Consider the following 16,679-nt stretch of genomic DNA (forward strand, 5'->3'; position numbering starts at 1 on the left):
TGTGCTTTGGTATTTCATGTTTCTGGCAACTGACCATGAATGTTAGCTCATTTAGTCAAACTATTTTAAAGGGGTTGGTTCTACACTTCTACCTAGGCTCCTGTCAGCAATAGAAAATGTCTTGCAAGAAGGTTGTTGGCAGTAAAATGAATTATAACAACCTGCCTCTGTTCCTTGTGTCATATTCTGTCTCCTTGCTGTGATGAGATCTGCACCATTCTGTGACCTCTGGTCCCAGTAATAGCAGCCAGCTGTTCCTGCCAACTGAATGTCAATTCTGTTTTCTTGAACTGCATCCCAAACATTCATGCATAGTTAAGACCAATTCATATTTGTACAGCAGGCTCGCTCCTTCTTTCAATTAACATGTACTTCACCAGCATTTCTTTGTGTTCAGGTTGCTGCTGTAGAGCAGAGGATGCAGATGCACCCTTTGAACAGAGCATTTGTGTACAACAGTCAAAGGCCAGGATTCCCAAGGCAGCTCCATCTTCCCGGAAGACCCACCCCTGTGAGATGTGTGGTCCTGTCTTGAGAGACATTTTCCACTTTGCTGACCAGGGAACACAATACAGTCAGAAACTGTTGAGGTGTGGGGCATGTGCAAAGCGATTTTATTTCAGTATGAACTTGCAAAGGCACCAGGAGCGGCATATGAAAGAGAAACCCTTCGGAGACACTGAGGAAAGGTCCTTGTCTGTGATTAGCTGTGGATTTCCTAAGTCAGGGAAGCCTTTTACCTATGGAGAGGTAGAGAAGGACTTCCCAACCAGCTTGGGACATCTGCAACAACAGGCCAGTGATTCCGGGGAGAAGCCAAATGGAATCACCCAGGGTGGGGCTGCTTTACAGAACAGGAAAAGTCAATACATCTGGGGAGAATGCAAGAAAACCTTCAACCCCACAGATACACTTGTTCGAGGCCAGGATATCCCCACTGGAAAACAGTGTTTTGTTTGTAGTGAATGTGGGAAAACATTCAGGGACAAATCCTCATTTATTGTACACCACAGAGTGCACACTGGAAAAGGCCATCAAGAGTATGGTGAATGTGAAAGATCCATTAGGCAAAGCTTAACCCTCAGTCAACATGAAAAGATTCATTCTGGGCCCAGGCAATACAAGTGCAGCAAATGTGGGAGATCCTTAAGCCACAAATCTGTCCTCATTCATACCCAGAAATGGCACAGTGGAGAAAACAGTTATGTGTGTAGTGAATGTAAGGAATCGGTTAGCCATAGCTCAGTGTTCATTCCACATAGGAAAGTTCAAACTGAGAAAGGGTCTTACAAATGTAGTGACTGTGCAGAATTTTTCACCTCTGTTTCTGCCCTCCATTATCATCAAAGATCTCACACAGGAGAAAGGCCTTATTATAAGTGCAGTGGTTGTGGGAAGTCTTTTATCTCTAGGTCTGACCTCTTTTATCATCAGAGAGTTCACACTGGAGAAAGGCCTCATGAGTGTAGTAAGTGTGGGAAGTCTTTTACCCGAAGAAATAGCCTCATTATACACCTAAGAACTCACTCAGGAGAAAGGCCATATGAGTGTAGCGAATGTGATAAATCTTTTATTTCTCGCTCCAGCCTCCGTTATCATCAGAGAAGTCATACAGGAGAAAGGCCTTATGAATGCACTGTATGTGGGAAATGTTTTATTTTTAGGTATGAGTTTGAAATTCATCAGAGAGTGCACTCAGGAGAGAAACCTTTTGAGTGCACTGAATGTGGGAAATCATTCATCAGAAGAAATACCCTCATTTTACACCAGAGAATTCACTCAGGGGAAAGACCTTATAAGTGTAGTGAATGTGGGAAGTCCTTTCTTCAATTGTCATCATTCATTCAGCATAAGCGAGTTCACACAGGAGAAAGGCCTTATGTGTGCACTGAATGTGGGAAATCTTTTGTCTGTAGCTCCACCCTCTGGGTCCATCAGAGAGTTCATGCAGGGAAAAGACCTTACAAATGCAGTGAATGTGGGAAGTCTTTTCCCTATAGTTCCAGCCTCCGTTATCATCACAGAGTGCACACTGTACAAAGGCCTCATGAGTGTAGTGAATGTGGGAAATCATTTCGCCATAAATCCTACCTGTCATTGCACCAGAAAACTCATAATAGGGAAAGATCTTATGAGTGTAGTACCTGTGGGAGATCTTTTACCTCTTCCTCTGGGCTTGCTTGTCATCAGAGAGTTCACAGGGGAGAAAGTCCTTTTCACTGCAATGAATGTGGGAAATTTTTTAATAGAAGGTACTCCCTGATTCAACATCAGAGAATTCACACAGGAGAAAGACCTTATGTGTGCAGTGAATGTGGGAAATCTTTTGCCAGGAGTGCCACCCTCTCTTGTCATCGTAGAGGTCATGCAGGGAATAGACCTTATGAATGCAGTGAATGTGGAAAGCGTCTTACCTCTCCTTACAATCTTCGTTATCATCAGAGAGTTCACAAGGGAGAGAGACCTTATGCCTGTGATAAGTGTGGGAAGTCTTTTATCTCTACGTCCAAACTCCATTATCACCAGAGAGTTCACATTGGAGAAAAGCCTTTTGAGTGCATCAAATGTGGAAAATCCTTTAACGGTAAATCTCAATTCAGGCACCACCAGAGAAGTCATGCTGGAGAAAAGCTTCATGTGTGCACTGAATGTGGGAAATCTTTTGCCCATAGTTCCAGTCTCCGTTATCATCATAAAATGCACAGTGGAGAGTGGCCTTATGAGTGCAGTGAATGTGGGAAATCCTTTGGGAAAAGATCCAAATTGAGTGAACACCAGAGAGGTCACACTGGGGAAAGGCCTTACGTGTGCAGTGAATGTGGGAAATCTTTTGCCCTTAATTCCAGTTTCAGGTATCATCACAAACTGCACAGTGGAGAAAGGCCTTTTGAGTGCAGTCAATGTGGGAAATCCTTTAGAAATAAAACAACATTGACTCTACACCAGAGATGTCACACTGGAGAAAGGCCTTACGACTGCAGTGAATGTGGCAAATCCTTTAGGTTTAAATCAGCATTCACTGTACATCAGAGAATTCACACTGGGGAAAGGCCTTACAAGTGCAGTGAATGTGGGAAATCCTTTATTGCTAAATCACCGTTCACTCTACACCAGAGAATTCACAGTGGAGAAAGGCCTTATGAGTGCAGTGAATGTGGGAAATCCTTTAGTTCTAAATCAGCACTCACTGTACACCAGAGATGTCACACTGGAGAAAAGCCTTATGACTGCCAAGAATGTGGGAAATCTTTTATACGGAAATATACCCTTTCTCAACATCAAAAAGTTCATAATGGAGAAAATCCTTAGATGTACAGGGAATGGACAATTTCCTGTTCAGTATAAACCACATCAGGTGAAACAGGAGCCTTCGATCTGAATTGTATCTCATGCATATGAGTTGAGTGACTCCCCATAAGTTTCAGTTACATGGTAAGCTCAAAAAAAAAAAAAACCACCTTGTACTTTCTTAACCTGTCCAGGGCTCTTCCCAGATTTGCTTCCCAGATTGCTTGTTTTTGTGACCCAGGCCATTACACCTCTGCCACCTGACAAGACCACATGGTGTCCATTCGTCACCACCCCAGTGTATTTGGGGAAGCTGAACTCTGTTCTCTCACGTATTAGAAGAAATCATGAATAACCTGAGCTCTTAGGGCTTCAGCTTTCCCTCCTTCCTGGACATTGGACTACTTTGGGCATGGACCTGGGTCATTGTTGTCCCAAAGAATATTGTGAGTTCAGCTGGCAGCTTGCAGAGCATGACTACATTTTTTACTGACATGTTGGTCTTCTGTGATACTTGTGGTTAATTTTTCCAGTCTCAGTGTCATGAATTTGAGAACTGCCTGCCACACATTACTTTGGTTTATATACTAATCAAGGCCTTATTCTTTAAGTCCTGTTTAGCCTTGAATGTTCTACTTGCTGAGTATGTAGTTTATCAACACTTTTGGACTCTACAATCATGGAGGGGCAAATAACTTGTTAGGAGCCTCAGGTTCTCTCTGCCTAAGTAGATACAGTATGATTGCAGAATATAACTTGCCAGTGTTAACCAAATTTGCATTTCTGCTCACAGCCTCCTAGAAAAGACTGCAATACTTTCTGGTTTTCATTTGAGGCCTAGATGTTTTGTGTTTTAGGAATCTCAGAGATGACTCTGAGGAGGTGATAAGTGTGAGAACCTCAGTTGCTTCTGAGAGTGGCATAAGTTTTTTTCCTTACTCAAAGGAGATAATGCAGGTATGCCAGTGTTGTTGAGGGGACATCTTCCCCATGTCTACAAAGAGCCATGTGCTCTGCTGTCCACAGTTCACTGGAATATGTTCATTGGTTATAAGACTGTTGGGTTCAGGAGAAAACAGAATTGGTCCAGAAACACTGGCTTAATAGGGAGTGGAGCAAACTGCAGTCAGCTTGATGGAATGTGCCTCTCCTAAAAGTGCATCCAAATACAGTTTTTACCCCAAACAAACTTGGTTCTGTTCCAGCTCCTAAGAAAAGGAAGGACCTAAATTTTAAAATTAAAAAATGTAATACCAAGCTATTAAAAAGTTCAGACTTCTCCCTCAGCTATAAATACTGAAATGATACACAGATGGCTTGGGAAGGAGACAAGAACAGGAATCTTGTGGAATATATTTGCAAATGATATCTGTTAAGGATCTAACATCCAAAATACATAAAGAAATTACAGACTCAACACCAAAAAAACCCTCAAACAACACAATTGAAAGGTGGGTAGAGGACCTGAATAGACTTTTTTCCAAGTGAGATGTACAAACTGACAAGTACATGAATAGATGCTCCATATCACCAAATGCAAGTCAAAGCCACAATGAAATACCTACTTACACCGATCACAATGACTGCTGTCAAAAGACAAGTGTTGGCAAGGGTAGAGCAGAGGGAGAATCCTCCTGCACTATGGTGGGAATGTAAATTGGTGCAACTACGATGGGAAACAGTATGGAGGTTCATAGAAAAACTAAAAATAGAAATACCACAGATCCAGTAATTTCACTTCTATGAGTCTGAGGAAAACAAAACCTGTGATTTGAAAAGACACGCACTTTTATGTTTATTGCCACATTATTGACAGTAGCCAACATATGGAAGCAACTAAAATGTCTATCAATATGTGGATAAAGAAGAGGTGGTGCATATACACAATGGAATATTATTCAGCCATAATAAAGGAATTCCTTGATATTTGCAACAACAGATGGACCTAGAGGGTATTGTGCTGAGTGGAATAAGCCAAATAGAGAAAACCAAATGCTATATTATTTCACTTATATGTGCAGTCTAAAAAAGCAAAATGAACAAAACAGCAACAGATTTGTAGATGGTGAGAATCGACTGGTCACTAATGTGAAGCGAGATGTTGGGGTATGTGTGTGAAACAGGTGAAAGGGATAAAGCACAAAAGCTCAATATAGATCTTGGGGTGAAAGTATAGCATAGAGAATATAGTTAAGAGCTCTGTAACATCTTTCTATGTTGGAAGATACTAATTACCCTAGTTGGGATGAGCATTTAATGAGACTCCTGCCAAATCACTATGTTGTAAACTTGTACAATATAATATTGTATGTGAACTATATTTCAATAAAAATCATCCAAAAAAGTGTCTTTGGCAATGATTTGTGCAGGATCAGGTTATACACAAATCTTGGACTTCTGGGCATGTTTATCATGTAGCTGAAGTCATTCAGAGGAAGTAATAAATAATTGAAAGGTTTTGTGAATTCCCATAGTTTCTCAGTGCTTGCCTTAAGGCTATTAATGCACAGCAGAAAAAGGAATAGAAAGGGGGATCTGGAGTCCAGACTTGGCTCTGGTGACCCAGGCAGCATTCTCGTGGAATCAGGTGGAAGTGTTCTTCATTGCTTCCATGTTGGTTTTTTTTTTTGCTACCACTCAGGCAGTCGTGATGTTGAGGCTTAAGGAGACAGGGTACAGTGAACATAGTGTTGCCAAATCTATTTTCCAAAAGGAGTGGGATGGATTTTTTAAAATCTTGGGCCAGTTCTTAAAGCTTTATTGTGTTCTAATTTACATGTACTAATGTGCATGTTTTAACATATATACCAATCTGCCTATGTTTAATAGGTACAATTTACTAACTTTTGACATAAGTATGAACCACCGAAACCACCACCATAGTCCTTATAATGACCATAGTAGATCTACCTCATGTCCTTTTATAATCTCCATGCCCTCCTCACTTCTCCAGGTAAACATTGGTTCACTTTCCCTTACAATAAGTAGGTACATTTGCCTTTTCATGAATTCATATGATTGAAATCATAAGCTGTTTAATTTTTCTTTGTCGTAAGTACTTTCAGATTCATCAATGGTGCTGTGTGAGTAGCTTTTTTCCTAGTAGTATTTTTTATATACTACAGTTTATCCAGCTGTTCATGGGAGCTTGGGTTATTTCTAGATTTTGACTATGGGAAATAACGCTGGTGTAAGATTTGTGTTCCTTATTGTAAAATAGGTGATGACCAAAGGAGAGCCGGTTTGACTAAAGTAGCCATTTTAAAGGACAAACTGCTGGGCTGCACTCCAAGGCAGGGAGAGGGGTGACTTCCCTGCTGCAGCCTGCAGGCTGGAGACCCCTGGGCTGCCAGGGTGTTTACAAGTCCCTGGAAGTGCAAGGAGGGGCTCCATGCTCTTCTGCTCCTTCCCTGGTCTTGGATAAAATGCTATATGATGGGCAGTGAGTGGTGACTTTGGTATAGCAACTGCCTAAATGTCACCCACCGCTTCATAAGTAAGCCCTTAATAAAACTCATTTGCTTGCTGCTGAGCTGCACTTGTCTGAGTCGTCCTTTGGCCTGTCAGTTTTGGGGACTTTTCTTTTACATCTCCTAGGGAAATTCATGGAACAATTGCCCAAATAGGGACCCAAGAAAGCCAGTGATGAGTAAGGGGAGAGCACCCCCAGGGGAAATCCCGGGGTTGCCGCCCCTTCCACGTGGTATGCAGTGGGTGGCCTATTAGGTGAATGTGGCCCACCACATGAGCACAGGAATGCCCCCCAAAAGTCGGGTGGGACTGGAAAGTCTTTTGCAGACCATGAAAGTAGCATGCATGGGAAAGGATTGCAAAAGGGCGGTAATAACTGTAGTGGCCTCTGCAGACATACCACAAAAGCTGAGCTATCAGCCAAGAAGGAAATTTGCCCTTCTGCAGAAGGAATTGCAGTTAGGAAAAGGTAGGTAGCATCCTCTGCCTCAACGTCCAACTTGTCAGGGAAAGTGGATAAAAGAGAGGGCCCAGGGCAAGTCCTGCACACGGTAGCAAAAGCCAGGTCAATGCTGCAGCTGTAGGATGGCCCCTCCTCACAGCAGCTTTGTTAGCAGCCAAAGCCACACTAGGAGCTAAAGCAAGTGTTAGGCAACTGCAGGAGGAATTGAAATTAGAAAGGAAGCAGTAATCTAACTGGAGACTGTAGAAGTGTTAGACATGAGCAGCCAGGGGAAGGGAAAGCAGAGGGTAAAACGTCAAGGAAAAAATCACTCAAACTGCCCAAGTAGGGAGTCCCATGTGAAGACGTGGGTAAAATTGTAATATTTCCAGAATGTCTCCTCGGGCTTTAGTACATCTGCATATCAACAGACGCTCACGGGTGGAGAGAAGTATGGCTTTAGTTCATTTGCATATCCTCAGGGGGTGGAAAGTTCATCTCCATACCGAGGGTGTGTCTGAACCTGAGAGTTTAAGGGAGAGGCTTGCTTGCTGTCTTGTTTCCTTCCAGAGCAGGGGAGAGAGACGGCGCTGGACTGCAGTTCATAAGCAGTAAACGGGTTTTAAACTGTATTTTTCCCTTTGACTGATTTTTTTTGGTTTTTAGAGGTATTTTGCCCCGGGATTTCCTCTCCCCGGACTTACAGAAGACAACAAAGGATTTATGGGGAAATAACTTTGCCTGTCAGAACCAGGCCAAACTGGTCTCAACCTAATCCCAACATGGGTGCAAAGAAAATTTAAGAACTGCCCAAAACATGCCTCATCAAAGGAAAGGACATGAGCACTGAGAGGTATGGCTATACAGGTGGACCCATCAATCAGATAACCCCACCTTAACAATCAAAGAGGTGCTTCAGCCAGAATGCAATGTATAAGCGCCCCACCTAACAGTTTGAGGCCTTTGTCTTGACCCGACCCACTCCTCCCTTGGAGTGTGTTCAGGTGCTTTCACTGCTTTGCAGCTGTGTCTCTGCCTTCCAAGTCTTTGTCGTGTCAGGGGCAAGGGTCTAGGAGAACAGACTCAACCCGTAACAGAAGCATTGTCAAACCATTTGTGTGAATCTGATGATAAGATAGGTGTCCCTGTCTTAGCTGCTCAAATGGTGGTCACTCAGAATTAGATCAACCTCAGCCCTAGGTGGTGGAGGACACAATGTTCAACCATTTAGAAATTAGAACTTGGGTAAATAAAATCTTCACAAATATTAGTAACTTGAAAAGCTTTCTTGCCTCTGTGTACATGTCCCTATATGTTACTTCTGGGTGGTATTGCTAAGTGCACATTTGTCATATGTAAAAAAGGCTACTGCCAGAGGGGATCTTGGAGGACAAAAAGTAAAATAAATGGTGGTCATGGGTCGAGGATTTGAGAGCTATTAGAGTACTTACCACCTCAATAAGACTCCTGTGAGAGGATTAAGTTGGTCACAGAATGGGTTAGATCAACGCTAGATCACCCATCAGTCTCAAGGCAATTTTTGTGCAACAGAGTGCACTGTAAAACATGCACAATCCCCAACCCATGGGCACGTCTCTCTTAGATCTGGCTCTGAGGAACCCAAACCTTTAGCTAATGTGGCCTTTTAGTTCTAGTCAAACATGCCACCTTTTTGTGGTAAAAAACAAACTGTGGGTCTGGAGGCTGTGACTATCTAGCAAAAATGGCAAAATCTTAAGTTTGTGTCCTGAGAAGTTGGCTAAATAATCATCATGTTGGAGACCCTATGATTGGACAGAAATGGGAATCACACCCCATTTGTGGTGAGATGTAGTTGGATGGAAATGTGGTTTACACTTCATTTGTGACCAGATAGGGTTGGACTAAAATATGGATTAAAAATCCATTCACAGATGGGTCCTACCAAACTGCTGGTCCCTGGACTTAAGGGGAATTACAACCTAGAATCCTAGAATAACTATGGCCATTATGAATGTAAGGAGAATGGGAGTTCCACAGCCAGGATTCTCACCTGATCCTAATCTCCGTTGTATATGTGTGCAGATGTAATGCTTAGCCTACTGTGCAGGCACATGCTTGTATACCCGTTGGCAATCAGCCGTTACTGCCGGTATTGCTACAGAAAGATCTACCACAGTGCAAAGAGCAGGTCCTAGAGAAGAGAGCAGGGGCTGGGGAAGAGGCAGAGGCAGATGGGGTTCTAGCATTCGACCTACCACTGTGCGAGTAAAGCTTGGTGTGAGCTGCTTTTTACTCCCAACATTCCATTGTCATTTTTTGGTCTCACCGAATCCAGAGCAAACTTGCTCTGGACTGAAACCCTCAGGTGAGAGCATTTGGCATAGTCAGCAGTATTTGCTGCATACTGAAAAAAAAGAACAAGCTGCCCTCGTGGGAGGGGTGCCTCAGTGGGCTGCCCCTAAGGGTGGGAGATACCTGGGGGTCCCCCAGTGGACATTTGGTCCAAGGTCGCTTGCCTCCTAGAGGTGTGCGCTCCCCCCCAGGCCTGTGGGGAGTGGAGGTGGGGCCAAAGGAAGTGGCGGAGGCCCTCCGCAGAACAGAACTCCTCAAAGAAAGGGAGCGACCGTGGGTGGGCCATTTCCCGGAGTGGGAAGAGAGGCCACAAGGGAGGAGAATGTCTTCCTGCGAGCAGCCTGAGAATGCCGGCTGTGAGGTGCCTGGAGGAGGTAAAAAACGCGTGGATGATTGAGATGACGCCACGGCACGGAGCTGTGGAGGGAGGGGCAGATCCAACGGCAGCGAGGGAAGGAGCGGTGGAGGGAGGGGCAGATCCAACGGCAGCGAGGGAAGGAGCGGCGTGAGAACGCAGGCTGCGCGGCGCCGTCGGCTCCGGAGGTGGTGGGAGAGGGGCCTGGAGCGGTGCCAGAGGCACCAGCCCCTCCGCTACCGAAACCCCTCCCAGTAGTGAAGTAGGAAAGAAAGAGCAACCGAGGGCTCCCCCGCGGGAGGGGCAGCCCCTCCCCAGGTCGTGGAGCACTTCAGCGCCGCCTCTGTACTCAGGCCGAGCTGGTGGATTTTGGCTCCTGGTTTTGGCAGAAACTCTCAGTTCATGTGAGCCTGGCTCCTGCACCTTTGGGATGTAGGGGTAGATGAGATTATTTTGTCCAGGTTAGAGGTGGGAAATTTGGGTTCCTGACAACTCATGCTGCCCTGTAGCAGCGATTACAGAATACACCTGAGACCCCAGGGAGCCTCTCCCTCTTGGATTGGCTGATGGCCCAATAGGGTGACTTACCACCTTTCCCCACTAGGTGGCAGACGTGCGCCAAGATCCAACAGGTGTTACACGGGAGTTGGGCTTGAAAACGTCATTTATAAACCAGGAAACCGTGGCCCGGACGAGGAGCGATTGACCTTAGAGAAGAGGGGTGCCGTGCCTCAGATGGCTCCCCCACCCCTCTTTGGGCCCCCAGTGGCCACTCTTGCCCACCGCTTAGGGCGACCCTTAGATGAGGTTACCCACACTGGCGGGTTTGGGAGGTGGAAGGTGGAAGGCGTGCGGGCGTGGAAGGGAGTGCGGTCTGCCCCTGAGTGGAAGGCTGTAAAGGGTCCCGTGAGAGTCACAAGGACCCAGATGCGGGTTTATTTGATAGGCAGGAGCAGATAAAGAGAAATTGGATAGGAAGTCAAATCTTACGGGAGCTGTGGCAAAAATTGAAGCTGGAACAGTGGTTTTGGCAGTTGGCTAAGGTAAGGATTTAGAAATGAAGGCCAGAGACAAAGCCCCAAGTCCATCCTATCTGTCTACAGGACATCCTGTTGGAGAGTGAGCCAACCCCACCTGGATCCTCACAGAAAGATGACTGAGCGATAGTGTGGCTGAGGCGAGGGTCAAAGCACCCACCCTGGGGAACTGGGTGGGGACCGGAGGCCACATGTCAAAATATCAATTCATTGGTCCCCAGTGAATGTACAGTATGGCCTGGCTCTGGTGGACACAGGAGCTGAGCGCTCACTGATTTATGGCAACCTGATCAGTTTTCTGGGACCCCTGCTGTTATAGATGGACATGGGGGTAAGGCTATCAGAGTGAAACAAGCCTGAATGCTGTTGGGAATAGGGCCTCTACCCCCAAAGGAGTGTACTGTGTTTATCTCTCCCATCCCCGGATATATTTTGGGGATAGATATCCCACAGGGCCTACAGTTACAGACCACTGCATGTGAGCTCAGACTGAGGATTTGTGGTAAAGGCAGTTGTGAAGGGACATGCTAGGCACCTGCCTTTAGATTTCCTTGTTGCTATAGGAGGTGACAATACCAAGAAATACAAATTACCTAGATGTTGTAAAGAAATTGGAGAAAGCCTCCAGGACCTGGAGAAGGTGGGTATTATAAAGCCCAATGATAGTCCTTTTCATTCCCCAGTGTGGCCAGTGAAAAAGCCAGATTGGTACTGGCACATGACCGTAGATTACAGAGAATTGAATAAAGCCACACACCCCTTCTGCATGCTGCTGTCCCCTGTATAGCAGCCCGCCTGGACACCCTCAGTCTTGAACTGGGGACGTATCAGCATGCTGTGGACCTTGCTAATGCCTTCTTTCCCATTGACATAGCACAGGAAAGTCAGTCAGAGTTTGTCTTCATGTGGGAAGGCCGGCAGTGGACGTTCATTGTCCTCCCACAGGGATACCCCCAGAGCCCCATCATCTGTCGTGAACTTGTAGCCCAGGACTTGACTACATGGGAGAAACTGCCAGTGGTATGGCTGTGTCATTGTATTGATGGCATTATGTTCACATCTGATTCTTTTGAAGATCTGGAAGGTACATCACCTAGATTGCTGCAATATCTACAGGAGAAAGGATCATAAAGTCTAGGCCTTCCTTATCCCTACAATGGTAGCATTATAACTGAAGTTTTGGGGTCTTTTAGGCTAGGGAGAGTGTTTATCTCACACTTGGCACAAATTCTGAAGCCCTTATACTGTTTGGTATGAGATGGTGTCAGGTGGGACTGGGATGGGACATGTACATCTGCCTTTACTATGGCAAAGTGGGCAGTCAAGGCCGTGCAGGCCTTGAGTGTGATAGACCCATCAAGGCCCTGTGAGCTGGACATTCATGTGACTGAGGACGGTTATGGCTGGGGTCTCTGGCAGTGGCTTGAACAAACTCGCCAACCTGTTGGATTCTGGTCACAGCTCTGGAAATGGGCAGAGGTCTGGTACAACTTGACAGAAAAGCAACTGGCTGCTGTGTACCATGCCTTGCTGGCTACAGAGCCCATCACTGGAATAGTCCGAATAAAGGTAATAACCACCTATCCCATTGTGGGGTGGGTATGAGACTGGACTCAAAACCCATGGAGAGGCGTGGCACAGACACGTACACTGGCCTAGTGGGGCATGTACCTACAGCAGTGTAACATCCTCTCTTCTAGCCCCTTAGTGAAGAACTACAGTCCTTACTGGGGCCAGTGACACATACCAATGAAAGGCAGGAAGAATTTGCTTTAGAGACATTAGTAGCAGAAAGCCCTTATCAGGAGGGAAGAGCCCCTATACCCGAAGATGCATGGTACACAGATGGCTGCAGCCGTGGGCAGCCCCCAAAATGGACAGCCATAGCTTTCCATCCTCAGACTGAGACAATATGGATGGGGGTGGGGAGGGGAAGAGCAGCCAGTGGGCAGAGTTGTGGGCTGTGTGTCTTGTGATCACCCAGAAGTCCCCGCTAGTTGTCTACACTGACAGCTGGGCCATCTGACAAGGCTTTACTCTGTGAGTGCCAACATAGTACCATGCCAACTGGATGGGTAGTCACCGACCCCTTTGGGTGCAAGTATTGTAGCAAGACTTAAAGGCCTCTGTTCAGACTAAAACTGTTACAGTATATCATGTGACAGGTCATTTGCTGCTGGCATCCCCAGGAAACAAGCAGATGAATTGGCCCAGATATGTTGGCTAGAAGGAAAGCCTACATCTGATGTGGCCCAATGGTTATATCAACACTTGTAGCATTTGGGACAGAAGACGTGGGCTGTAGTCTATCTGGGGCCTGCCTTTAACCTTTGAATATGTCAGCAGAGCCCAGCAAGACTGCACTGTGTGATCTAAAGGGACTTACACTGAGTCCCACAGCAACATGGGATAATAGTTAAGGGGCTAATACCCCTCATCAGGTAGATTATATTGGACCTCTGCCCATGTCAGAAGGGTATCAATATGTCATTACTGGTGTAGACACAGCCACTGGACTTCTGGTTGCTTTTCCTGTTTGCCAATAGTGCATACCTGTTCTCCACAAGTTGGCTGGAGTCTCAGTGTCGGAGTATTCCACCTGTGCTTGCTTTCCAACCCCACTAATCTCCAGAGCACCATGTAATGTGGGCTCATGCTCCTGGGGCAGATCTCCAGGGCTTCAGCAGGTGTGGGCTTCCACTCCCTCCCCACTCCACTTCTCTTCCTCTCACTTGTGAGATGGGGTTGGGGGAGGGGGAGGGCGTGGGACCTGCCAGATTGTGGCTTTGCTACTTCACCCTTTTCTGCGAGGTCTTCCCTTTATCCCCAGGTGTAGGCAGTCTGTTCTGCAGTGTTTGGGTCACTTTTTCAGGATTATTTGTATTTTCTGTATTTTCATGTTTTATGTGATTTGGGGAAGAGGTTTCTGCCTTACTTCTCACAGTGCCATCTTTTTCCCCCATAATTATTTTAATACTTCACATGATTTTAAGTGGATTCTCAGGTATAGAAATGTCAGCTTTCAGCATGAAATTGTACTTCTTAATTTTAAAGTACAATTCATAAATATGAACCCAGTCCTGGAGCACTGCATATTCCAGACACGTATCACCCATTCTCTACATCACGTCTGATCTCCAGCATGGACATCCAACTTCTCAGGAAGCCACTCTGTCTGTGACTCCTGCACCCCTACTATTTGTTCCCACATCAAAGGATACTGTGTTTTCCTTAACACCCCAAACTAACTTCTACCTGAGCATCGGCGCATCTCAAATACAAGTTCCAAATAGACCCCTCCATGCATGTTTATCCTGTTTGCAAGAAATAGGAACATATATATCAAGCTTGACAGTGAGGTCATGCCCTGGTCATGGGTGTCTCCAGTGTTCCCAGACTCCAGCACTGGGGAAATGATATTTAGATCCCCAGGAAACCACAATGTAGAAAACATGCCGTCAGGGTTATGGGCCAGTGAGGTTTTTGTACAGTTTCCACTTGCTTGTGTGGGTTCCATAAGTGCTTCTGCAGCCTTGTGAACCTGTGCAAACAGGCAGACATTAGGGGAATGTGACCATGACAGTATTCAGTGGGCTCATGCCTCCCTAGATTCTTCTCTGGCCTGCAGCCAGGCGACCTCGTGCTGGCTGCCTAATTAATCTGTGCTTCAGTGTCCCCTCTTATCAGCTATGTGATCTTGAGCCACGATTCTATGTCCTTGTGCCTCAAAATATACTCATGAACCCTCTCCTCTCTGTCCTTTCATTAAACAGCCTTGTGTAAGTTTTAAAACCCTAATGTAGAGAGACCCCACCTTGATCCAAACTCTCCATGGATTCTAAAAGCCTCAGAGTGTTTCTGAGCCAAGCTGGGTGTGTGCCCATGTGCATCAGAAAGCCAGTCACAGGGACACTGGTCTTCTGCAGGGAGAGTTTTATTGTAAGCACAGCAGCCAAATAAAGAGACAGAAGGTTGTGTAAAATTTGTCTCCCAAAGCACTGGGTACAGGAACTTTTATGGGTCAGCATAACTGTTTATTCATAGGGAAAGGGGTGTGTTCAGGGGGGTTTGCATGATTTGGTCTGTGGTTGTTAGTGCATATGTGGATTATCATGCTTGTTCCTAGCTTCCACAGTCAAAAAATGGCAGATAAGCTCCTCACTGTGGGTGTGGGGGGGAATCTGAGCCTGATAATGAAGAAAGTCTTACTCTGGGTCTTTTAGGGTGAGTTCTGGGCCTGCCCTGGTAGCGGGTTCTGTCTGGATCCTCGGTTAGGGCCCCCCTCTTCATTCAGCAAATTCTTTAGAGTTCCAGGTAAGCATCCTACCAAACAGCTCAAGAAAGATGTTGTGTAGCTTAATCCCCTGGACAGCAGTTTCTAAGGTAAGGGACATTCTCAGTCCGCTGTTCCACAGTCAACTCCACTTCACACATTTATTTCCTGCAGGCAGAAGGCGGACCCCAAGTTCTTGAATCCCCCAGGTTGGTCTGTGCCATCTCCATGACTTTACACTTTCTGTCCCTTCTGCCCATGTGGCATTTTCTGTCATTGTGACTTTGGTAACACTGAGTGAAGTGGAATTCCTTTTGGAGCTGGAAGAGTTTTTCAGGATGTGTTTCTCTTGTGGCCAGTGGTTCAAAACAGCATGAGATCATCACAGTGAGTGGCCTGTGGCTAAGGTCCCCAAGCTCTGGGAGAAATAAAATTAAGTGATGACATTTTAAAAAGGTACACACCAGGTTTCTCCTATTGTAGTGAGCCTGAACCTATGTCCCCTTTGTTAGTTCTCTGGGCTGTGAGTACCTACACCAAGTATTAAGAACTACTGAGGTAGAAAATGCCCTTTGTAAAATATGAGCCAGAGACTGTGTACTCTGTGTTACTCCCCTAGATGAAGCCAGTGTACTCATAAGGAATGTAGGACTCATGGGGAGAACACAGAGCACATTAAGGAATATTATACAAATTATTCTTATATAACATATGGTATGATGCAGGAAAATATGTAATGTAGCATAGATAGAATACCACAAGATGATATGATATGTCACATAGTATGCTTTTGAGACAGGGACCGTGCATTTAGGCAGAGTAGGGTGAGGGCCTCCAGAAAAAAGCAAAGGGGGATAATTACAGTCAGAGCAATGTAACAAGGTGCAAAGAAGTCCCTACCGAAACTCCATGTTAAGCATTACGCAAAGTCAGAGTCACACTAATTCTTTAGGGTAAAGATACCAAACTAGGAATATAGGCATTCTTCAGTGAGATCAGTTAAAGCTCAACAGGCCAGGAGCCACTTGGCCTGGAACGTTTGAATGTTCCCCAGATGAAGAGAAGTATCTCGGCATAGCCCATGACCTCACTGGGCAATTAGATCATGACACTGTGAAATTTACCTTAGCCTGCTAAAAGGCCAAGCTTATTTTTACTTATATGCTGTTTTTCCTTCTCTAACCTTAATCAACTAATCTGCAACCTGGGCAAATAATTTAATAAGCAAGCCCAGCTATTAACAGCCCAAGAAGTTAAGAAATGAGATTCTTATCATACTCTTTAGCAAATTGACAACAATCCAGCCCACCTTGAGGGCAGGACAAGCAGCCTTAATTGATATGCTTCCAGAGGGAAGCCGCTCTCCTGAGAAAGAATCGGAGCAGCATATTTCTTCTGTCACTCATCAAAAATGAGCATTCTGGGAACACTTAACAAGTGTGCACCCCTAGACCTTTACCACATTCCTAAAAATCCTCA

The 16,679-nt window shown here is 45.5% G+C and overlaps 1 protein-coding gene across 2 annotated transcripts in view; it reads left to right on the top strand.

The window, feature by feature from the left end:
* The window catches only part of LOC130678800 (zinc finger protein 585A-like), a 28,880-nt gene extending 23,123 nt beyond the window's left edge, over nt 1-5,757 (top strand). For both annotated transcript variants that reach the window (XM_036900585.2, XM_036900586.2), the window contains exon 3: nt 398-5,757. In XM_036900585.2, the coding sequence (XP_036756480.2) occupies nt 398-3,309 (2,912 nt within the window). In that variant the 3' untranslated portion in view covers nt 3,310-5,757. The remainder of the gene's footprint in view (nt 1-397) is intronic.
* Nucleotides 5,758-16,679: the final 10,922 nt, after the last annotated feature.

Source organism: Manis pentadactyla (assembly GCF_030020395.1).
Source record: "Manis pentadactyla isolate mManPen7 chromosome 15 unlocalized genomic scaffold, mManPen7.hap1 SUPER_15_unloc_1, whole genome shotgun sequence".
Lineage (NCBI taxonomy): Eukaryota > Metazoa > Chordata > Mammalia > Pholidota > Manidae > Manis > Manis pentadactyla.